Source organism: Peromyscus californicus, unplaced genomic scaffold (genome assembly GCF_007827085.1).
Source record: "Peromyscus californicus insignis strain IS unplaced genomic scaffold, ASM782708v3 Scaffold_1__1_contigs__length_55948999, whole genome shotgun sequence".
Taxonomy (NCBI): domain Eukaryota; kingdom Metazoa; phylum Chordata; class Mammalia; order Rodentia; family Cricetidae; genus Peromyscus; species Peromyscus californicus.
The window spans coordinates 53,318,215-53,341,958 of record NW_026294492.1 but is presented as its reverse complement, the minus strand read 5'-3'; the positions used below and the strand labels follow the sequence as shown (position 1 = coordinate 53,341,958).

Here is a 23,744-nt window from a genome sequence, read left to right as displayed (position 1 = left end):
AACTCATAGAGATCCACCTGCCTCTGCCTCCTGAGTGCTGGGATTAAAGGTGTGTGCCTCCAACGCCTGGCATTAACAACAAATTAAAAAAAAAATCCCTTTTGTCTTTTTTATTTCAGCCCTTGAGAGCCAGGGTGTTGTATATACTATTCATTGTATTTAATTTAATTATTTTATTTACTTTCTGTTATGATCTTAATTTTTAATATTGATTTGATCAGTTTTAATTGTGTGTATGGTGGGCTGTGTGCATGAGAGTGCAGTTTTCTGCGGTGGCCAGAGAGGGCGTCTGAGATCGTGCAGCTGGAGTCACGTGGGTGTCTGTGGAGATACCATTGCACTGGGTCGCCTGAAGAGCCGGAAGTGCTCCTAAGTGCTAATTCATCTCTCCGGGACCATTTTCAATGTACTCTTACTATTTTGCATTTTATATTGTTTATTGTATTGTCTTTTTTCATTTCATTTATTGACTTAATTTTTAATGCTATTGTGTCATTTTATTATTTTATCGTATTTACTTTCTTTTTTTTTTTTTTTAAGATTTATTTATTTATTATGTATACAGCATGTATGACTGCAGGTCAGAAGAGGGCACCAGATCTCATTACAGATGGTTGTGAGCCACCATGTGGGTGCTGGGAATTGAACTCAGGACCTCTGGAAGAGCAGTCAGTGCTCTTAACCTCTGAGCCATCTCTCCAGCCCCGTATTTATTTTCTTAAAACTTTTATTTATTGCAGCTTTTGTGACAAGGTTTCTCTGTGTGAACCTGGTTGCCCTGCAACTCACTATGTAGACCAGGCTGTCCTCGAACTCACAGAGATCCGCCTGCCTCTGCCTCCCGAGTGCTGGGATTAAAGGCGTGCGCCACCACTGCCCAGTCCATTTTATTTTATTTGAAAATTTATTCTTAAAAGAATGCACGAGGACTTTGTGATCCTCCTGACTCAGCTTCTGGGAATCACTGTAGCTGGGTTCCCAGTCAGACAGGTGGGCAGGGCGGAGAGGCAAACAGCCAGGCTTGTCAGGGACCCGTCCCTGAGGCGGTGCCCCGCCCCAGTCCCCGACGCGGTGGCCCCTGTGTCCCCCATCCCCGTCTCAGATGCAAAGGCCCCCTCTGTGTCCTCCACCCATCCCCCGTCCCAGAGGAGGAGGCCCCTGTGTCCCGCCCCCTCTCCGGCTCCAAGAGTTCGAGGCTCTCCTTGGCTCGCGCCTGCTCCCGGGTGCAGTCTGGGGAGCAGGCGTTGGTTAGGGACACGCCAGCACTTTGGGGAGTCTTGTATAGGGTGACCCCGGTCGTCACCGCGGGGGTCGCCACTGTTTTGGAACCTTTGCGGGGTTCAGCCCCAGCTCAAGGTGGTGCGCGGAGGGGAGCGCGGGTGCCATCTGCTGGTCGGAGCCGGACAGTGCAGGCTTCCAGGGAGGGAAGGGGCTGGGGGGGTGAGGGGCGGGCTGGGGGGGGGATGGGTGAGTGCCTGGGGGTGGGTTAGGGTGGGGAGTGGGCTGGGGGGCTGGGAGTGCTGGGGGTGGGTAAGTGGGGGAGTGGGCGGGCTGGGGCTGGGCCTGCAGAGACCTTGCCTGTCATCCGACAGGGTGGGAAACAAAGTGAAAGAGATTGACAGAAAAGGAGTCAGGAGGAATGCGTTGGTCACACTGTGTGCTTTGCAGGGAATGCGGCCCCACGAGGGAGTGCGCTGTGCGCTGTGCGTGTGCGACCTGCGCATCTGTGCACAATGAGCAGTAACCCTGCTGGGAAACGAACCCGGGTCCCCTGCAGGGGCAGCCGGTGCGCTAACCGCTGAGCGTCTCTCAAACCCATCTATTTTGAGTACATGCGTGGGCGTGAGAGTCGAAGAGAGCCAGAGGGACTCAGGTCCCAACGTCCACCCCCTGGGAATCGAACTGCGGGCCTCAGGCTGGGCTGCAAGCGTCCCCACGGGCCGAGCCACCCAGCGGAGCCGAGTCTAAGCATCATCGATCGGCGACTGAGCATCCGGGCATCCGGAAAAGGCCCGCCGGGCCGAACGCCGCTCACAGCCGCGCCCTGGGGGCGGTGTCAAGGCTAACCCCGCCCACCGGCCTATCTACTTCCGATGGGCTTTTGACAGCCGCACCCTCCAATCGTATTCGAGCAGAGGCGGGCACTGGCGGCTCCGGTCGGCTAGTGGAGGGTTGAGCGGCCCCGCCCACCGTCAAGAGTTCACCACATAGTCAGACTTCCTTCCGCTTCCGGTTCCGGGAAGACAATCGGAAGTTCTTCCGGACCGAAACCGGAAGCCGTGTGGAACCTGGGCAGGATGCTGAGAATGACCGGAACTGGATGTTAGGGCCGACTGTAAGGTGTCCGGAAGCGGAAATAAGTTGCTCTGCCGCCACGGTCTTACTCCTCTTCTGACTTACGTGTCCAGAACCGCGTGTACGCGGGGGCGACGCCTACGACCCAAACGTCAAAGGTCGAGGACGGAGGTCAAAGGGCAGGGAAAGAACTTCCGGTGCCGCGGTCGCAGGCGCGAGCTGCGGATTTGGTTGTAAGGGGGGGTGTCATCCGAGTCCGCGGGAGGGCGTGACTTTGGATTAGGGTGCGAGGTAGCGCGTCCGCGCAGGACGAAATGCGTGGGTTCCCACGGGGCCGCGCGGGGGACGCGACGGTGCGGTTTCCATGGGAACTGGCGGTGACTGGGCTGCGCATGCGCGTCAGCCCGGCGCCCGGGACTCGGAGGCAGCGACGGTCGCTGTTGCAAGGTTATAAGGAGCATCTGGAGATGTGCCCTGGCGCTACCTCAAGAAACATACACACAAGTAAATAAATATTAAAAATAAATAAAGAGGCTGGAGCGATGGCTCAGCGGTTAGAGCACTGGCTGCTCTTCCAGAGGTCCCGAGTTCAATTCCCAGCACCCACGTGGTGGCTCACAACCATCTGTAATGGGATCTGGTGCCCTCTTCTGGCCTGCAGGCATACATGCAGGCAGAACACTGTGTACATAATAAATAAATAAATCTTTAAAAAAGAAAGAAAGAAAGAAAGGCCGACCCTAGGGCTCAGTGGAGGAAGGTGTTTGCGGCCAAGCGTGATGAACTGAGGTCGAGCCCTGGCGCCCACGGGGTGGAAGAAGTTCTCTGGGGTCATATTGTTTTTTTATTGCCCCCCACCCCACCCCCGAGATGTAGTGGAGGCCGGGAGGGTGTGTGCGGTCCTGGGTTAACAGTCCGTCCCCGCTGAGCCTCCGGGAGGGCTGACGGTCCGGATGCCACTTCTGCACAAATGCAGCTCTCGACCGTGTCTTTGCGCGCGTGGAGACCGGGGCAGCCCTGAGGATCCGTCCCCTGGAGCCCTTTCCACCACCCCCTCTTCCCTGTGCTTGAGACAGGGTCCCACGGCCCCTGCGGCACGCGGCTGAGGCTGGCGGGTCCCCGGCGCCCGGCACCGCCGTGCGACCCCGGCCGGGGGAACCTCGGGCCCCACCGCTGTGTCCCCGAGAGGCCGTGCACCGACCGCACCGGCCCACGTTCTTCGTTTGCGGCTCCGGGGATCGAACCCAGAGTTTGCGTCGCTCGTGCCCCGGCGCCCATGCGGTTTAAATGACCCAACAAGCCGGGGCGTCCGTGGTGTGACCCGCGGGCCTTGAACGGGTCCCACCGTGTGGCCCGGACTGTCCTCCAGCGCTGACCGCCCCGCCTCCACTCCCCGAGCGCCAGGGTGAGAGGCGGGTGCCAGGCCAGCCCAGCCGCGTCCTGCGGGCTGAACGGGGCCTCCGGGGCCTCCGGGGCCTCCGGGGCCCGGGCAACCTGGTGACACACTGCAGCCCACCAGGACGCCGGCCTTGTCCAGGCCCTTCACGGCCCTGCCTGAATGGGAAGCAGGCGGGAAGGGGGAGCCAAGCGGCCCCCAGGTTAGCCCAGCCGCAAAGATCACGTGCCAGCAAAGGGCTGTCAATCAAGTTTCCAGGGGCGTGGCAAGGAAAGTCTGGTTCGGAGCAGAGCCCAGCACCTGTCCGTCAGGCCGCGGAGGGCGGGTCCCAGGAGAGCCACCCAATCACAATGCAGTCTAGCCCGAGGCCAACCAGGGTCGGGAGGCGGGGCGTCGCGGCTGCCGCTATCAATCTCTCCACAAACCGCTGCACCGGCCCGGGCCACGCGGAGGCTGGTGAGTGGGCCGCGGGAGGGCACACGGCCCCCGTGGCCCGGAGTCGGCTCTGAGGCCACTGTGTGGGACGAAGGGGTTGGGAAACTGGGCTGAACCCTCCCGACACGCGGCAAAATCGAATGTGTGCAGTGCAGCCCAGCAGCGGCAAATCCGAGGCAGTGGGATTGCCACAAGTGGGAGGCCGGCCTGGGCCGCAAGAATAAATTACCGGGGGGAGTTGGACTTCGGGAGCAGGGGACTTTGGTCACAAGGACGGGTCTCCGGCCCCGGAGGTGGTGTGGGAGGACGGACACGAATTTAATGGTTACGCTCGCAAGCCTGGGAGGAGTTCCCCAGGGCTGGGAGGGGCTGCAGCCCACACCGTGACCTGCCACCAGCCTGTCGTCAGGAGCCCCGGGTGCCTTTGTTGGGAGGCTGAAGAGACACTCAGGACTTACTGCACAGGGTCTGAGTTTGGTTCCTAGCACCCACACTGCGGCCATAGTTGCCAGGAAGTCCAGTTCTGGGGGATCCAGCTCCCTCTTCTGCCCTCCCCAGGCACCTGGGTTCAGGTGCACAAACACACGCACAAACACACGCACACACAGACTTAATCTTTTGTTGTTGTTTTCAGACAGGGTTTCTCTGTGTAGCCAGCCCTGGCTGTCCTGGATCTCTCTGTAGATCTGCCTGCCTCTGCTTCCCTACTGTTAGGACTAAAGGCATGTTCTACCATGCCCGGTTAAATTTATTTATTTTAAAACTTGGAATCCATTTGAAAAGAGTCTGGCCAGCATTCGACAGTATGGAATACAAAGGCTCACTGAGGAAACAAGAATTAGGGGACATTTAAAATTGATAATTTTGGGTTTTTGTTGTTTGTTTTTTTTTTTTTTTTAGAGCTAGGGTCTCTCATGTAGACCAGGCTGTCCTTGAACTCGCAGAGATCCCATGGGAACAAAGCTTTGGCCACTCGTGAGGGCCAGAGGTCCAGATCCTGTGTTTTCCTTCATACTCTGCTTTCCTGGGCCACCAACCAGCTCCCAAATCATGACACAGTGACTTATTATCAGTTGTGAATGCCCGCTCGGCCTAGCATAGGCATGCTTCTGGTAGCTCCTTTAACTTTACCTGGTTTTCTTTATCTACTTTTCACCTCAGGGCTTGTTACCTTCTGTGTATCTTACTGGCACTGCGTCTCTGTGGCTGGCGGCTGCCTGACTTCTTGCCCCAGGTGCGTCCCTCCTCCTCCTCCTCTTTTTGTTCTTCTCTCTCAAGCCTAGATCTCTCCTCCTATTTGTTCTCTCTGCTAGCCCCTCTTATCCTTTCTCTGCCCGGCTATTGGTCGTTCAGCTCTTTATCAGACCATCAGGTGCCCTAGACAGGCAAGGTGCAACAGCTTTTCATAATTAAACAAACGCAACATAAAAGTAACACACCTTTACACAGTTAAATATTCTGCAGCATAAACAAGTGTAGCACGCCTCTGCCTCGTTAAAATAATATCTGCAACATTAAAGTTTTAAGCTCATTTATTATTCTTCGCATCTTTGTGCAGGTCTAAGACGGTGGCTGTTTTCACCCCTTACCCTTCCCCAGCCCTTGTGCGAGCATCTAATGACCATCAACTCCCCCTTTCTCTTATTTCTTTCTAAATAATTTATTTATTTTTATGTGCATTTGGTGTTTTACCTGCATATACGTTTGTTTAATGGAATCAGGTCTCCTGGAACAGGAGTTCCAGACAGCTGTGAGCTGCCATGTGGGTGCTGGGAATTGAACCCAGGTCCTCTGGAAGAGCAGCCACTGCTCCTAACCACTGAGCCATCTCTCCAGCCCACAGCTCCCTCTTTCTTTATGCTCCCCAACTTGTTTTCTGGGGCAGGGCCAGCCATCCCTCTCCGTCCTCCCTGCTGGGGACTGAACTCAGGTCCTCATGCCTGAGTGGCAAGCGCCTTACAGGTTGATCCGACTCTCCAGGCCCAACACTTGATTTCGTCTGCAGTTCTAGGTTCACCAAGTTTTGTCTGTGCGGGCATTCTAGCAATGTGAGGTCCCTTACCCTTCCCTCCCCTCTCCCCTCCTTCCCATCCTCTCTCTCTCTGTTCTCGATCTCTGTACCAGTGATAGAGCTGAGGACCTCACTCACACGAGGCAAGGGCTCTCCCACCAAGCCACACTCGCCCACTCACAGTCCTGGGTGGGCCTGTGCCAGGAACAGCAGGGAGGTCCGTCTTTGCTCATTTTGCCATTTCTTCGTCAGAGTGGCATTGGCGCTGCTTCAGATCCCTGCAGTCGAGGTGAAGACAGCGGTCGAGCCCATAGCAGCATCGCATGGAGAACAAACGAATCCAACGGATCGACGGCGACATCATCAAATACGCAGGCCGCCAAACCCATGACTCTGCAGCCGGGCAGCAAGGCCAGGACAGGCATCTGAGGTGAGGGCGCCCTGCGCCGAGGCGGGGAGATCTTAGTGCTTGTGCACCCATGGGGCTTGCTGTCCAGTCTGCCGCCGAATCAGGAGCGGAGCGTGACTGGGGAAGACCCCAGCTGGTCTCTCCCCTCCACACACACAGATTCATTTGCATCTGGACATGCAATCTTAGTAGATATGAATGGACTCCAGATGTGAGGGAATTGTAGACTTGATGGTCAGCGCACATGTGGTGGTCCGTGGTGTCAAGCTGATCAGATAAAGCCGTAGGAAGTCATCCCTAAAACTCCCTTCTGGATGTATCTGTGAGGGTGTTTCCAGAGGTGCCGGGTCATGTGAACACCTTAATTAATTGTCTTAATTAGGGCTTTTATTGCTGAGACCAAACACTGTGTCCAAAAAGCTAGTTGGGGAGGAAAGGGTTTATTCGACTTACACTTCGCTATCACTAAAGGAATGCAGGACAGGAACTCAAGCAGGGCAGGAACCCGGAGGCAGGAGCTGATGCAGAGGCCGTGGAGGGTGCTGCTGCCTGGCTTGTTCCATGTGTCTCAGCCTGCTTTCTTTCTTTTTTTTTTTTTTTTTTTTTTTGGTTTTTCGAGACAGGGTTTCTCTGTGTAGCTTTGCGCCTTTCCTGGGACTCACTTGGTAGCCCAGGCTGGCCTCGAACTCACAGAGATCCGCCTGGCTCTGCCTCCCGAGTGCTGGGATTAAAGGCGTGCGCCGCCGCGCCGCCACCACCACCCGGCCAGCCTGCTTTCTTATAGAACCCAGGACCAGCAGCCCAGGGATGGTCCCACCTGGACCCTCCCCATTGATCACTAACTGAGAGAAGAATGCCTTACAGTGGATCTCATGGAGGCGTTTCCTCAGCTGAGGCTCCTTCTTCTCTGATGACTCCAGCTTATGTTGGGTTGACGCAAAATCAGCCAGTACATCAGTTTATTAATCCTTTGATGGATTCAAAATGTAATGTCAGGAGGCCAGGCATGTTGCATATGCCCTTAGCCCCAGGACTCAAGAGACAGAGGCAGGTGAATGTTGGTAAATTCGAGACCAGCCTGGTCTCCATAGCGAGTTCTAGGCCAACTAGGGCTATGTGGAGAGACCCTGTCTCCAAACACAAACTATATTTGTGTCTTCAAGGACTGAACTCAAGCCAGCCAGCAGGCTTGCCAGTGAGTGCCTTTATCCACGAAGCCGTCTCCTCGACGTAATACAAGTATTTTTAAAAATTAAAAAATGCAAATGTGTGTGCACAGAGAACTTTCTTTTTTTTTGTTGTTTGTTTGTTTTTGTTTGTTTTTTTGAGACAGGGTCTCTTTGTGTAGTCCTGGCTGTCCTGGAACTCACTCTGTATTCCAGGCTGGCCTCGAACTCAGAGATCCATCTGCCTCTGCCACCATGCCCAGCCAAGAAAGTATTTTGTGAGTCTGGTAACAGTGTCACATATCTGAATCATAATTCATTCGAGTTTACTCTTAGGCCATAGATGCCATCGTTCATTGCTCTGATGGAACATGCAGTGGGAACATCTACGTCAGGCAAGACAGGTAGTGCTCTGGGGTGGCTCAGCAGATGAAGGTGATTGACATGTGTGCCTGGCAACCTGAGTTTGATCCCTGGAATCCTTGTAAAGATGGAAGGATGTCCCCTACATACCCATGATACCCCGGACAAGATTTTTAAAAATAGACACCAAGGCAGACAGTGCTGAAAGTGTGCCTAGTCTGTAACAGAGTCAACAGGCACCAGTCAGTAGGCTGTGTGAAGTAGCACACACCTGCTATTCAGAGCTCAGGAGACTGAGGTGGGGGCGTACAGAGTTGGAGGCCACATAGCAGGCAAGACAATTTTTGTTTTTTTGGGGGTTTTGTTTGTTTGTTTGTTTTTGTTTTGTTTTGTTTTGAAACAGGGTTTATCTGTGTAGCCCTGGCTGTCTTGGAATTCCCTCTGTAGACCAGGCTGGCCTTGAACTCAGAGATCCGCCTGCCTCTGCCTCCCGAGTGCTGGGATTAAAGGCGTGCGTTATCACTGCCTGGCACAAGACACTATCTTAAACAAAACTCTGAACATTGAAGTTATGTGTCATCCCTCATGACCCCTTAACTGTTCTTCCTGCTTTTGATGGCAGTCCTTTGGTGGACGGACGCTGTGCAGATGGAGGTGCCTCCAGGCAGGCCGAGGCTCCTGATGGCAGTCCTTTGGTGGACGGACGCTGTGCAGATGGAGGTGCCTCCAGGCAGGCCGAGGCTCCTGATGGCAGTCCTTTGGTGGACGGACGCTGTGCAGATGGAGGTGCCTCCAGGCAGGCCGAGGCTCCTGATGGCAGTCCTTTGGTGGACGGACGCTGTGCAGATGGAGGTGCCTCCAGGCAGGCCGAGGCTCCTGATGGCAGTCCTTTGGTGGACGGACGCTGTGCAGATGGAGGTGCCTCCAGGCAGGCCGAGGCTCCTGATGGCAGTCCTTTGGTGGACGGACCCTGTGCAGATGGAGGTGCCTCCAGGCAGGCCAAGGCTCCTGATGGCAGTCCTTTGGTGGACGGACGCTGTGCAGATGGAGGTGCCTCCAGGCAGGCCGAGGCTCCTGATGGCAGTCCTTTGGTGGACGGACGCTGTGCAGATGGAGGTGCCTCCAGGCAGGCCGAGGCTCCTGATGGCAGTCCTTTGGTGGACGGACCCTGTGCAGATGGAGGTGCCTCCAGGCAGGCCGAGGCTCCTGATGGCAGCAGTCCTTTGGTGGACGGACCCTGTGCAGATGGAGGTGCCTCCAGGCAGGCCAAGGCTCCTGATGGCAGCAGTCCTTTGGTGGACGGACCCTGTGCAGATGGGGGTGCCTCCAGGCAGGCCGAGGCCTCTGATGGCAGTCCTTTGGTGGACGGACCCTGTGCAGATGGGGGTGCCTCCAGGCAGGCCGAGGCCTCTGATGGCAGTCCTTTGGTGGACGGACCCTGTGCAGATGGGGGTGCCTCCAGGCAGGCCGAGGCTCCTGATGGCAGTCCTTTGGTGGACGGACCCTGTGGAGATGGAGGTGCCTCCAGGCAGGCCGAGGCTCCTGATGGCAGTCCTTTGGTGGACGGACCCTGTGGAGATGGAGGTGCCTCCAGGCAGGCCAAGGCTCCTGATGGCAGTCCTTTGGTGGACGGACCCTGTGCAGATGAAGGTGCCTCCAGCCAGGCCGAGGCTCCTGATGGCAGCAGTCCTTTGGTGGACGTACCCTGTGCAGATGGAGGTGCCTCCAGCCAGGCCGAGGCTCCTGATGGCAGCAGTCCTTTGGTGGACGGACCCTGTGCAGATGGAGGTGCCTCCAGCCAGGCCGAGGCTCCTGCTGTGTCCTGTAGTGTCCCAGATGCAGGAGGACCCAGTGAAGGCACAAGGTCCAAGAAAGCCTCCAAGAACCAGAAAATGCCTTTCACCAGACACGCGTCACCTCCCTGTGAGGGCTGTGGGAGTTGTCCTTTGTGCCAGCCCCCGCGGATGGAGACTGAAGTCCAGGAGAGCGCCTACAAGCGTCGGGACTCCAGGAAAAAGTCTGAGAAAAACATCCAGACTCCTAGCAGGACAAAGATTCTGGAATGTATACAATGTAGGACTGTGTTCTCCTGTCCCTACTCCCTTAAGAGACATATGAGAAGTCACAAAGGCGAGAAGAGTCATGCCTGTGACACGTGTGGGAAGGCCTTCAGCTTCCACTCCTACCTCAAACGGCACATGAGGACGCACACCGGAGAGCGGCCCTTCGGGTGTGAAGAGTGTGGGAAAGCCTTCAGATCCCCCTCCCACTTCCGGGATCACATGAGGCTGCACAACGGAGAGGGTCCCCGCGAGTGTGTAAAGTGCGGGAAATCCTTCACCTGTCGGTCATCCTTCCGAGACCACATGAGGACGCACACCGGGGAGAGGCCGCACGTGTGCCAGCACTGTGGCAAAGCCTTCTCCTGCTACTCCTCCCTCAGGGAACATGGGAGGTCACACAGCGAGGAGAAGCCGTATGAGTGCAGGGAGTGTGGCAGAACCTTCCGGTATCCCGCGTCCTTGAGGGCGCACTCGAGGAAACACGCTGGGCTCGAGTCCCTCCTGTGTGAGCAGTGTGGGAAGACCTTCAGCTGCCACGCCTACTTCCAGACGCACCTGAAGATGCACAGTGGGGCCAGACCATACACGTGCGCGCAGTGCGGGCGGGCCTTCGGCTTCTTCGCATCCCTCCGCATCCACGTGGGAACACACACCGGGGAGAGACCTTATGAATGCCCGCAGTGTGGGAAAGCCTTGGCTTCCCGGTCTTCCCTTCGTGAGCACGTCAGGACACACAGCAGCGAGAAGCCATATGCATGTGAGCTGTGTGACAAAGTCTTCAGTCACTCTCAGTATTTCCACAAGCACATGAAATCCCACAGGGACGGGAGGCCCTACCTGTGCAGCAGGTGTGGGAAAGCATACCGCTCTTCCTCGTCCCTCCGCGCACACGTGAGGACACACACCGGGGAGAGGCCCTATGAGTGCAAGCAGTGTGGGAAAGCCTTCATGTCTCTCCCTGCCCTTATAGGACACACAAAAATTCATGCTCGAAAGAACATTTAAGAGGCCACCGCTGGAGTGTGGCCCTGTGATGGGGTGTCAGACAAGCATAGCCCAGGGTCTTGGGCTCAGCCCACACAGATAGATCACCATGGGTGTGAAAAGTGTCCTCTGGTGAGTGGAGAAAAGCACACTGGGAAGAAACATCACTTGGAGGCCCCAGAAAACCCTGGCTGTGTCACCTCATTGTTCTCTTTCTTCTTTTTTTTCTCTAGGCAGGGTTTCTCTGTGTAGTTTTGGTGCCTGTCCTGGATCTCGCTCTGTAGACCAGGCTGGCCTCGAACTCACAGAGATCCTCCTGCCTCTGCCTCCCGAGTGCTGGGATTAAAGGCGTGCGCCACCGCTGCCCGACCCTCGTCTTTTTTTGTGAGACCTCAGAGGAGGCAGACATCCCTCACAAGCTCCCTGAGGGAGGATCCCACTATGTTGCCCGAGAGAGACTCAAGCTTTAGACGAGCCCTCCCCCAACCTCTGTCTCCCACAAATGTGCACAAAACACACCTGGCCTTCTTTATTTCTAAAGAAAGGCTTGTTTTCTTTTTAGTTTGTGTGTGTGTGTGTGTGTGTGTGTGTGTGTGTGTGTGCAAGTGGGTACATTGTCTTTGGAGGCTAGAGGGGTCAGATCCTGTGGATCTGGTGAGTGTGAACACTCAGTGTGACTGCTGGGAATGACGTAGGTCCTCTACAAGAGCAGTGCACATCCTTTACCTCTGGGCCATCTCTCTAGCTCCTCTTTTTTATTATTAATATGGCATAACCTTGGTTTTCTTTTCTTCATTTAGGGGGTGCTGGGGATCAAACCCAGGGCCTGCCACGTATGCTAGACGAGTATTCTGCTAGCAGTTCCAGCCCGAACCCAGCCCCTTTTCCTTTTCTAAGTGCCTCAGTCATAGTAGAGAGTCATAGGGCTGTAGTGTCTTGTTATGTTTCTGAGAAAAAGATTTAATAAACATCCTGTTTTGTCCCATGTCAGTATTTACTTTGGGTTTTGTTCTGTAAGTAGAAGTGTGCCTGTATTGCTGAAGGTAAACTTTTTTGTTTTTTGTTTTTGAGACAGGGTTTCTCAGTATCTCTGACTGTCCTGCATCTCACTCTGTAGCCCAGGCTGGACTCGAACTCACAGAGATCCACCTGCCTCTGCCTCCCGAGTGCTGGGATTAAAGGCGTGCGCCACCACCGCCTGGGCAGTAACCACAAATTACCAAGGGTCCTGCTGTGGCTCCCTCCCTGAAGTCACCATGCTCATAAAAACAGAGGAACTTCATAAACATCTGCAGTGGCTCTGGCTGGGGAATCCCAGTCCCAGGACCTGACTAGATGGCTCCCTTGATGCTAACATCTGATTGACAGTCTGGTCCTGTCTTCAGGGCTGCTGATTGCATCATTCTCCAGCTGGAGCCTCACATTGACACCAGGGCCCACCCAGTTCCCTTGATTGACAGCTCATGTGTAGGTGCATGCACATTAACGTACGTGCGTGCGTGCGTGCGTGCGTGTGTGTGTGTGTGCACATGAAGACTAGAGATCAACATGGGTGGTTCGTTCTTTTGTTCTCCACTTTTTGTGTGTCTACACATGCTCACACACATGTGCATTGTGAAGGTGCACTTGTGCATGCATGGAGGGCAGAAAAGGGCATTGGTGTCCCGATCGCTCACACTCAGCCTTATTCCTTTGACGCATGGTCTTTCTCTGCACTGCAAACTAAGCCGGCAGCCCCAGCAATCCTCCAGTCTCCCACAGCACTGGGGTCACAGGGCCACATGGGCATGCTTGGTGCCGGGGATTCAAAGTCGGGTCCTCACACCTGTGTGGTAAACCCTCTTACCCACTGAAACATCTCGCCAGCCCCTCTTCACTTTTTCCCCTTATTTTTTATTTATTTTTTTTTTGAGCTGAGGATCAAACCCAGGGCCTTGCACTTGCTAAGCAAGCACTCTAACACTGAGCTAAATCCCCAACCCTCACTTTTTGCTCTTTCCCTGAATCTGAATCTCTTGGTTTCACCTGGCTGACTGTCCACTGAGCCCCGGAAATTCTCCTGTCTCCACCCATTCGGCACTGGGGTTACAGATGTAGACGGCCACACCTGCTTTTATGTGTTTGTAGGAATCAGAACTCAGGTTTTCATGCTTGCACGAGGGCTTTGTGCCCTGAGACATCTGCACAGCCCTGACTATTACAGTCTTATTTTATTTTGCAAATTCTCGTGTGTCTCAAGTTGGTCTCAACCTCTGTGGTAGCGAAGGCTGCTCTAGACGACCTGAGACCCTGTCTGAAAAAAGATGGCGGTATCCATGTGTGTGTGCAGGAGAGGGGGCTCAGCAGTTACGAGTATTTGTTGCTTTTGCGGAGAACTGGGTTAAGATCCCAGCACCACATGGTGGCTTGCAAACGTAACTCCAGTCCAGGGGAGTCTGATGTCTTCTTCTGGCCTGTTGGTACTGCATTCACATGGTGTATAGACATACATTTTAAAATATGGTTTTAGGGTTTCTATTGCTGTGAAGAGACACCATGACAACGGCAACCCCCCCCCCCCTTTTTTTTTTTTGGTTTTTCGAGACAGGATTTCTCTGTGTAGCTTTGCGCCTGTCCTGGATCTCGCTCTGTAGACTAGGCTGGCCTTGAACTCACAGAGATCCACCTGGCTCTGCCTCCCAGGTGCTGGGATTAAAGGCGTGTGCCACCACTGCCTGGCCACAGCAACTCTTATAAAAGACAACATTTAATTGAGGTGGTGGCTTACAGTTTTAGAGGTTCAGTCCATTATCATCAATGGTGGGACATGGCAGTGTGCAGGCAGACATGGTGCTGGAGAGGTCCTGAGAGTTCTATATCTTGCAGGCAACTGGAAGTAGTCTGAGACACTGGGTGGTATCTTGAGCATGTATGAGATCTCAAAGCCCATCCCCACAGCAACACACTGCCTCCAACAAGACCACACGTACTCCAACAAGGTCATACCTCCTAATAGTGCCTGAAACCTTCTGGGGGCCATTTTCTTTCAAACCACCACAAACACCCATGCACATAAAAGTAATAATTTTTTCAAGTTCACAATTCACATCTTAAACTCCAGGTAATCTCTTACCTGTGAGTACAATTAAAAAAATTAAGCTACACATTTGCAACAGACATTGGCACAGAAGAAATATTCCTATTCCAGGAGGGAGGAATGGGGTCACATCTAAGAATAATAAGACCGAAGAAAACGGGAACACTGTAGGACAGCCCCTACCCCATAACTCCATGTCTGCCACCTGGAACTCGGACAGGATCATTTGGGCTCCAAAAGGGTCAAGTGGTCTATGGTGTATTGAATGAGAACAGCTTCCATAGGTTCATGTTTGAACGCTTAGTCAGTTAGTGGAACTGTTTGGGAAGTATTGGGAGTGTGGCCTTTCCAGAGGGGGTGTGGCTTTGCTGGAGTGGGTGTGTCACTGGGGTGGGCTTTGGGGTTTCAGAAGCCCCCACAGCAGGCCCAGTATCTCTCTCTGCATGCTGCCTGTGGATCAGGGTGTGAAGTTCTCAGCTACTTACTACTGCTCCAGCACCATGCTTGTCTATTCCCCGCCGTGATGATCTCAGACTAACCCTCTGAAAATGTTTGTTTGTTTTTTAATTTTGGTTTTTTGGGACAGGGGTTTCTCTGTGGAATAGCCCTAGCTGTTCTGGAACTCAATTTGTAGACCAGGATGGCCTCAAACTCACAGATCTTCCTGTCTCTGCCTCCCCAGTGCTGGGATGAAAGGCGTGCACCACCACACCCAGCCCAACCCTCTGAACTGTAGACCAGCCCTGATTAAATGCTTCCTTTTGTAAGAGTTGGTGTGGTCATGGTGTCTCCTCACAGCATAGAACACTGACTAAGATATGGTCCCACCCCTCCAGCTTTGTTGCCCACAATGCACTTGGCCTGGTCTGTGGACCAGCTCTATTTTGTGTCTATTGATATATTTCACCTTCAAAGCTTCACACAGTGAACTCTCAGGGCCTCCTTCAGGGCTGCAGACCTTGCCACAAATGGCCTGGCCTTGGCCACTCCCTGAAGCCACGGAGACCCCTTGGGGCCTTCATTCAATCTTGCATCCTCGTGTGCCTGTTAACCAGCAGCATGTGGACAGTGCGGGAAGAGCAGGACGTAGCCTGCCCTGTTCCCCTACAGCAGATGCAGTGACCCCTGTGTGCCTTGGTTGCTGAATCTGGAACCGGCATTCCTTGACAGTTGGTTTTGCAGGAACCCTTCTAAGAGCATCCTCAGTTCAGTTCCTCTCCTCTCAAGAGAATTCACATTTTTACAAGTTAGGTGTAATGGGTCATTCTCTGTCCCACCAGCCAGCCCCCAAATAACCTACAGATACTTATATTAATGAAATATGAAAGCTCGGCCTATAAGCTTAGCCTTCTTCCTAACTAGTTTTTTGTTTTGTTTTGTTTTGTTTCTGTTTTTTGAGACAGGGTGTCTCTGTGTAGCTTTGCACCTTTCCTGGATCTCACTCTGTAGACCAGACTGGCCTGGAACTCACAGAGATTTGCCTGCCTCCGCCTCCCGAGTGCTGGGATTAAAGACATGCGCCACCACTGCCCGGCCCTAACTAGTTCTTATAACTTAAATTAACCCATTCCTATTAATCTGCAGTCTGTCAAGTGACTGTTACCTCATCTCTCCATGCTGCTCATGCTACTCTCCTCTGCTTCTGGCTGGCGATCTCACCTTCTTCCCAGAGTCCTCTCTGCCCTGAAGTCCTGCCTATTGGCTGTCCAACTTTTTGTTATACCAATCATGATGCAGGAATCTGAAGTAAGAATTCAGCTGACAATGGCAAAGCCATTACCTGGAAGAATCAAGGAATTCTCCCAGAGGAGGCCAAGTCTCAAGGAGTATTTGGCTTTTAATATATCAGCTGTTTTCTGCTATGAATTCCATGTGTGCTCTCATGTCAAGAACTTCTAAACAGTGTAGATTGATCATTCCCTGGGCATATACAACTAAGGTATTTGGATATAGTCACACAGGCAAAGCTTCCTGCTTCCAGGCTTTCTGCTCCTTTTTAGCATTAGAATTCAGAAGTCTGCCTTCTGCAATATTCTCCTTTAGCAAGCACACAAAGCCAGGGCCAGCTCCTTTAGCCCAAATCCAAGGACAAATGACAGACAGTATAGCATTCCAGACCACCTGCTAGGTAAATGCCCACATGGAGACACCGCCTAGGTCAGGGGGACCCTAGGTGCATAGCTTTGTTTCTTGTGCAAATTAAGTTCAGACCCTCTTTCTTACACAGCCTTAGCGGCACCCCCAGATTTCCCCTCAGACAATGAACTCAGGAAAATGGTTTTTCGAGACCAGGTGGAGTGAAGCGATGAGGCAGATTTCCTAGCTGCAGGCCGACTTACCCGGCCGAGCAGAAAGTGGCAGGGTAGGTGTAGGGGCACAGGTCATGGGAAGAGGAGAGGAAGAGATAGAGGCAGGAAGGAGGGAGAAGATGAGAATGGGACAGAAAGAACTTAGAACCGTGAGAGGACAGAAGGGACAGAGAGGAGCTAAGTATGAGAACAGAATTGATGCTGTGGAGACGGAGTTTTGTATGAGAAGAATAAAGTGAATGGACTAAAGAGCTGGGTGTGCTTGGATTCTTTTCCCTCAGACTCTTCTGGAAACCCTGGGAAGAAGACTTAGAGGCTGGGTCCCAACAGTCTTTGATACAGTCACAGCAGTCCACCTTCACACAGTGCACAAACATCCCACAGCCGTTGGGGCCCTTGATGAGTGGGATGTCGCCTGCAGCTGCCTTTCCCAGCGTTCCAATGAAGAGGGTGCAAGGGGCATTTCCTTTAAGCTCCAGTGAGTGAACCATGGTGCCGAGGCTGCCTGCCCGGCTCCACAGGAACAGGCATGGTGGTGCACACCCAGCATCCCAGCCCTGGAGAGAAGGACACCAGAGAATCAGTAGTCCCAGGTCATCCTTGTCTACAGTGAGTTTGGGGCCAGCCTAGGCTACATGAGACCATGTCTCAGGTTATTGTTGGATTCTTTTTCCATCTCTCTCTACTTTAGGTCTTTAAGTTGGGGCCTTGCAATGAAACCGGGTCCCCTGTCAACCCTTCCAAGGCTGGAATTAAAGGTAGGCTGCCATACCATGTGCAACTTATGTACATTCTGGATATGTGAAGGCTAGTCCTTTGCTAGTGGGGTAAGGACTTTTAACTGCTGAGCCGTCTCCTCAGCTCATGAATAGCTCTCTTATGTATCTATTAATTTGTTTAGTTGGATGGTGAGTTAGTTGACTGTGTTTGGTTGCTTTGGTTGGATGGTGAGTTAGTTGACTGTGTTTGGTTGCTTTGGTTGGATGGTGAGTTAGTTGACTGTGTTTGGTTGCTTTGGTTGGATGGTGTGTTAGTTGGGGGTACATGTGGCATGCCTTGCATGTGGAAAGCAGAGAACAACCTGAAGAGTTGGTGCTCTCTTTTCCAGGGAATTAACTCAGGTCATCAGGCTCGGCAGCAAGGCCCTTTATGCACAGAGCCCTCTTGCTGGTCCAAATGTGTATTATTTCTAGCGACACATAATTCAACGTAATAACTGAACTCAGCTTTGAGAGTTGCATAGTTGGGCTCCATGTAACAGAATCCTCCCAGACCTGACCTGTGGGAGGGAGGGGGTCACCGTGCTTGCTGCGCCATCCAGGGACAAAGTCACACGTAGTGCCTGTGGTAGCAAAGATAACAGAATTTTCCCAAGGCCTGCCCTGAGGAAATTCCTCCCAGAGTCCTGGGAAAGACCCTACATCTGGTGTGGGGTTATCTGAGGGAAAGAAATCTACATACACCATGCTTTTTTGTCCATTACTTTGTTCCTCTATGACAAAATTATATCTATACAGCTTCAGCTCCGTCCTCACATTCAGCTCCTCTCTGTGCCCACTTTTCCTGTCCTCATTGTTTTAGTAAGCTCCTATGCTTTTGACCTCATCTTCGTCCTCTGTCCCTTCGTCCTCCATCTCGCCTTCCTAGTGAAGAACCAAAGCACCCGCTGTTGGTTAAACGGCGTGCTGCTCGTGGCTGGCCGCCGCCCGCAGTGGCCATGCCGGCAGAGGAGAGTGCTGACTGGAATAATCACAGGCTATGGTTACCTTTTTAGAGCTTTGTTGGAGGGGGGGGGGAAGAGAGAGGGAGGGAGAGAGAGAGAGGACAGATGGAAGGAGAGAGCGGAAAGAGAAGGGGGCGCACAGAGGGCCTACCCGCTTTTTAGGCTGGGACAAAGTCACAGGATGGTGACGTAATTAAGGACAGAACCCTTACAACCGCATTTCAAGCAAGCCCCTCACCCCAGCTTGAAACAGGCCTGAGTTTCAAAAATTCTCAGAGCTGCTGACATGGGTCCCAGGACAAAGTCAGGATGTTTGAAGAGCCGTCTGGTAGCAACTGATTAAACATAGGGTACCCCAATGCCAGAGGTAATCTATAAAGTTTGACAAACAACCGGTTAAAACTACAAAGTAACATAACACAGAAATTCTGAAAAGCCCCTAAAACTTGAGCCAATCAGAATTGTACCCGTACTAGCACCCCTAAATGATGTAACCTTGTGGTTTTTGCCTTTAAAAGCTGAGCTTGCAGAGGGGCGGGCACCTCCTCTAGCCTCCGCTGTGTTGGGATGCTTGACTGAGGTCCCTGTTGCACGGTTTGAACTGCTTTAATAAACCTTGCTTTTCCATTTCCGTGAGTTCATGTCTCTGGTGGTCTCTTGGGGGTCTTGACCCAGGGCACAACACTGGCTCCTTACCCCTGGCCCTGATAAACTCTGTAAGAGATCTGCTTTACCCTCTACCAACCTCTGTCCTCCTCTGCTCTCTGGCCATGCGGTTCTGTCTCTCCTCTGGAATTCCGCTCCAGTCCTTACTGCACCTGGCTATGCAAAAAGCCCCATTGTCCTCAGTCCATCTCTCCGCCATGCCCCTAGCCTGAGGGAAGCGGATGGTCTGAGCTTCATTTGCACAAGAAGCAAAGCTGTGCATCTACTGCCTGCTTGTCTCCTAGACTCAGTGGGGGAGTTAGTTACCTAGAGGTTCAGCAGGTCTGAGAAGCTGAACTGTTTGCCAAATGGTCTAATAATATATGGGCCCACAAGAAATTCATAGCAAGGCTCAGCTGAATATTAAAGCTGTATAACACTAAATATTCTGTGATAAATGGCTTCCCATTTGACGAATCCTTGGTCAGTCAAAATATAGCTTCAATACACAGCTGAATCTCTATAATACATTCTTGTGGCCAGCAAGATGGTAGAATCAGGGTCCCAGAGCCATGGGAAGTGTACAAAGAGACGTTTTAGCCATGCATAAATATCTAGAGAAGAGCCAGGCTTGGCCCACGCTTTTAACCCCAGCACTGGGGAGGCAGAGGCAGGTGGACCTCTGTGAGTTTGAGGCCAGCCTGGTCTACAGATCGAGATCCAGGACAGCCAGGGCTGCACAGAGAAATCCTGTCTTGAAAACCCAAACAGAACAACAACAACAAAGAGCAGATGACATGACGTACTTCCAACATACATTGGCACAGGACATACATTACCATTCCAATAGGAAGGAAAGGGAACAGAGCGAGGAAATACTGGATTAAAGCAAGACTGAAAACCAGCTGGGCAAACTCCAAACCTGCATCTCCCCGTCTGCTGTCCAAGTGTGCACAGCTCTGCCCCTTCCGTCCCTGCGGCTGCCGCCTCCTCTCTGGAGCTGGTTCCGTACCGGGTCTGCAGCTCTCTCTGACCCTTGTCCCACGGTTCTGCCATCTCCAACGTCATGGGGTCTACACTGCATCCCAGGCTTCACTTTTACAGCTTCCCGCAATGGGCTCAGGGACTTTTACACAGGGACTGCCCTCTGAAGCCTCAGGCTGAGAGACACTGTCACTCTTGGGTCCTTCATGCCACTAAAGCCAGTACCCGGTGGACGACTCTGCCTGCTTGGGACGGACATCCCCCTCTTCCCGCTGTACAACAACATCCGGGCAGCTTTTGTTTGCAATTGCTCTTTAGGAACAGGAAACTCAGGTCAGCCTTTTCATTTCTCCAGCTGGAACCTCGGCTGGGTGGGGTCCTGCCTGAGGACGCCCTTCCTGCCCCAGCGCTGGGGTGGGGGATGGGGAGGCTTCCCACCAGCTGGTTCCCAGGCTCACCCAGAGGTGGCCACACATAGCTGGGTCCTGGCAGGTCAAACAATACCCCAGAGGCCAAGTTGAGATTCACCCTTCCCAGGTGCCTCTAAGTTTGTGTCAAGTTGATAAAAACAAAACAAAACCAAACAAACAAACAAAACAAAACCAACCAAACAAACTAATAAAAAAACCCTGAACCATCACACCAAACCAAACACCAAATGCGGGATGCGGGAGGGCACCGTCTACACAAGACTGTTGGCTTTTCAAGTTTTGCATAATTTGGAATTTCTGATACTTCATAAACAAAAAACAAACTGCTCTAATTTATTTTAATAGGTAAAATAATCCCAGCAGGAAAGGTAGAAAATGTGATGGGCGGGCTCCCACATTTGTTACACTGAGTTCATGAAAATCTCAAGCTGAATAAAAGCCATCATTCATTGTGCAAACAGCTCCCTAAGAGATATTTCCCACTATCCACTGGGTGGAAACTGAGCTGTTTCAGTCAGGGGTCACTAGAGCAGCACAGCTGTGTGTGCGCGTTTGTGTGCGTGTGCGCGTGTGCATGCGTGTTCGTGTGTGCGTGTGCTTGTGCATGTGTGTGCGTGTGTGTGTGGGCGTTCGTGTGTGCTTGTGTGCGTGCGCGTGCATGCGTGTGCTTGTGTGTGCATGCGTGTGTGTGCGTGCGTGTGTGTGTGTGTGTGTGTGTGTGTGTGTGTGCGCGCACATGCACTAAGTCATCTCTAAGACGGTGACACCAGCCAAGAGCCACCAGACACACAGAGAACCAGGTTCCTGGTCTTGCAGACTGGAGCCCGGCGTCACGGTATTCCACCATAGCTGTCTCTCACTGGGGGCTGACAACCGGTAGATGTCACAACGTGGGCTTCCTCAGTAGTCCTAATCTGGCACCAGAAGGTTCCTGGAGAGCCACCGGTCCCTATTCCACGATGCATGCTTGGGGACACTGGTCCTGCCACCAAAAGCAGCGGTGGGCGGGTCAACCTGGCGGCCAGAGGGAGATGATGTTCCCATGACCAACTTTTTATAACTGGGCTGCTGTCAACGTCGTGGACCTTTCCAGGCCAGTCAGGGCAGTCGGGGCAGCTCTTGAGGCGCACCCCCGACCCGGGTGGTTCTAATCTGTGACAGGCTGCCATCAGACAAAGCATAATTCAAGCCTAGCTGTGTTTCAAAGCCCACTACAGAGGCTGTAGCGGCGACGGCTCAAGCTGTACACAGTTTGCTCCCCATTGTGAGACGTGGGGTTCGAATCCCAGCACTCACGGAAAAGCTGGGTTTCTGCTGCGGCTTACAACCCTAGTTCTGAGTGGGCAATGGCATGGGGGTCATCGGACTTGCTTCTGGCCTCGTTGAGAAACACATGAGGCCCAGGTTCAGGGAGAGAGTCTGCCTCAAAGGGATTGATAGGGGGCCCTGACACTCATTCTAGCCTCTGCATTTGGGCACATGGCCCTACACATGCACGAGCACATGTGCACACACACATGTGCACACACTCACAGCCATGAATAAAAACACACACGTCAGGGCTGGGGATGCAGCTCAGTAGTGATGTTTGTTTAGCATTGTGCAAGGCCCTGGGTTCCATCCACGGCACAATTTCATGGGATTGCTTCTCCGGTGTCCAGCTGCCTCTGGAACACTGTGCAGGAGTCCCTTTGCAGGGTGACCCACACTGCGTGCCTGGTGCTTTTTGCAGGGTGTCATTTCATGTGTCGTTTTTGTTTTGTGTTTTTGAGACAGAGTTTCTCTGTGTAGCCCTGGCTGTCCTGGATCTCGCTCTGTAGCCCAGGCTGGCCTTGAACTCACAGAGATCTGCCTGCGTCTGCCTCCCGAGTGCTGGGACTAAAGGTGTGCATCACCACTGCTGGGCTCATGTGTGCAGTTGGAATTTTCTTTGGGCCACTAGCCCAAATAAAGACACAGAGACTTATTATTAATTATGAATGCTCGGCCTTAGCTTAGGCTTGTTCCTGGGAGGAAATCTGAGAGGAGAAAGATCAAGGAACGAGAGAGGGAGCAGGACCAAGAGAAGGAGGAGGACCTCAGGGGCCAGTCACCCAGCTACACAACCAGCAACAGAGTAAGAAAGATACAGAGAAACAGAAGAAGGTAAAAGTCCAGAGGCGGAAGGTAGACAGGCTAATGTAAAGCTAAGGAAAGCTGGCAAGAAGCAAGTCAAGCTAAGGCTGGGCATTTATAATTAAGAATAAGCCTCCGTGTGTGATTCACTTGGGAGCTGGGTGGTGGGCTCCCCAAAAGAGCAAAAACAAAGAATAGGTGCATGTTATTATGTCTTCGAAAAGCTGAGGGATGGCTGATGGTCCCCCACATTCCTTACATAGACGACGTCTCTCCAGTGCGTGGTATCACGTGTCTTTGGAGTTTTTCTCTAGTGTTTTTAGCAAAGAGAGACACCTGTAAGCCTGACCTCAGTCCTGGCACTGGATGGCTGTGTCCAGGGTGAACCTCGAGAGATGAATATTGTATGGAGACTTTGCTGGGTTCGGAATGTGTCACTCATGGTGGGGGACTTCTTGGTCCAGGTGAAGATTTGGAGCCATATATAAAAATGCCTCCAGGGGCTGGAGAGATGGCTCAGCAGTTAAGAGCACTGGCTGCTCTTCCAGAAGTCCTGAGTTCAATTCCCAGCAACCACATGGTGGCTCTCAACCATCTGTAATGGGATCTGATGCCCTCTTCTGGCATTCAGTTGTACATGAAGACAGGGCATTCACGTAAAAAATAAAGAAAAATAGAAAAGCTGAAAAAAAAAGATGTCTCTATATTTAACAATTTCTGTGGTGTCTCTCCATTACAGTTGCCACTACAAATGGGAATTGGGGGGTGGGGCTGGGGAGATGTGGGGGTGGGGGTGAGGATAGAGCAGGGATCACTGGTACTCCCAGGGCAGCATTCAAGATCACCCACTCCTGGACTCTGATTGGACCAAGCTGGTGATGTCAGTGCTCCTGATTGGGCAAGTGTCCAGTCCCCTCTACCCACCCCTCTGAGTTACTAGATATCACTGGATATAGTGACCAGGGGCTCCCGCCCCAAGCACCTATGGTCAGTCGGTTCTCCAGGCTCAGCCACTGAAGACTGAGTGACCAGCTTGTCTAGATCGTGGGTGGGTAGGGAAACCCTCCTCTGTAGTGGGATGGAGTCTGACCAGGCATCAAGGAGACAGAGACACAGAGACAGCAAGAGATGGGACAGTCAGAGAGAGAGAGATGTAGCAAGCTTTGCTGTTGGCTGCCAGCTCACAAATAACGAAAGAGACATATTAATTATGAAATCTCGGCCTCAGCTTAGGCTTGTCCCAGTAGCTCTTATAACATTAACCCATTTATAATTTATGTTTCACCTCACGGTTTTTACCTTTTTTTCCCATTCGGTATGTCCAACTCCCTCCATGTCT

General features: G+C 52.7%; 1 protein-coding gene across 5 annotated transcripts; it reads left to right on the top strand.

The window, feature by feature from the left end:
• Positions 1–3,774: 3,774 nt before the first annotated feature.
• Positions 3,775–18,866, top strand: Znf77 (zinc finger protein 77). Of its 5 annotated transcripts, none has more exons than XM_052747023.1 (5): positions 3,775–4,147; positions 5,288–5,360; positions 6,390–6,567; positions 8,698–9,191; positions 9,327–18,866. In XM_052747023.1, exons 3-5 carry the CDS (start codon positions 6,461–6,463, stop codon positions 11,141–11,143), a joined length of 2,418 nt encoding a protein of 805 aa, XP_052602983.1. In that variant the 5' UTR covers positions 3,775–4,147; positions 5,288–5,360; positions 6,390–6,460; the 3' UTR covers positions 11,144–18,866. The 5 variants fall into 5 exon arrangements, with proteins under 5 accessions (XP_052602983.1, XP_052602982.1, XP_052602980.1 ...); XM_052747022.1 differs by having other exon boundaries at positions 3,776–4,147; positions 8,698–9,659; positions 9,795–18,866; XM_052747024.1 differs by having other exon boundaries at positions 3,777–4,147; positions 8,698–9,326; positions 9,594–18,866.
• Positions 18,867–23,744: the final 4,878 nt, after the last annotated feature.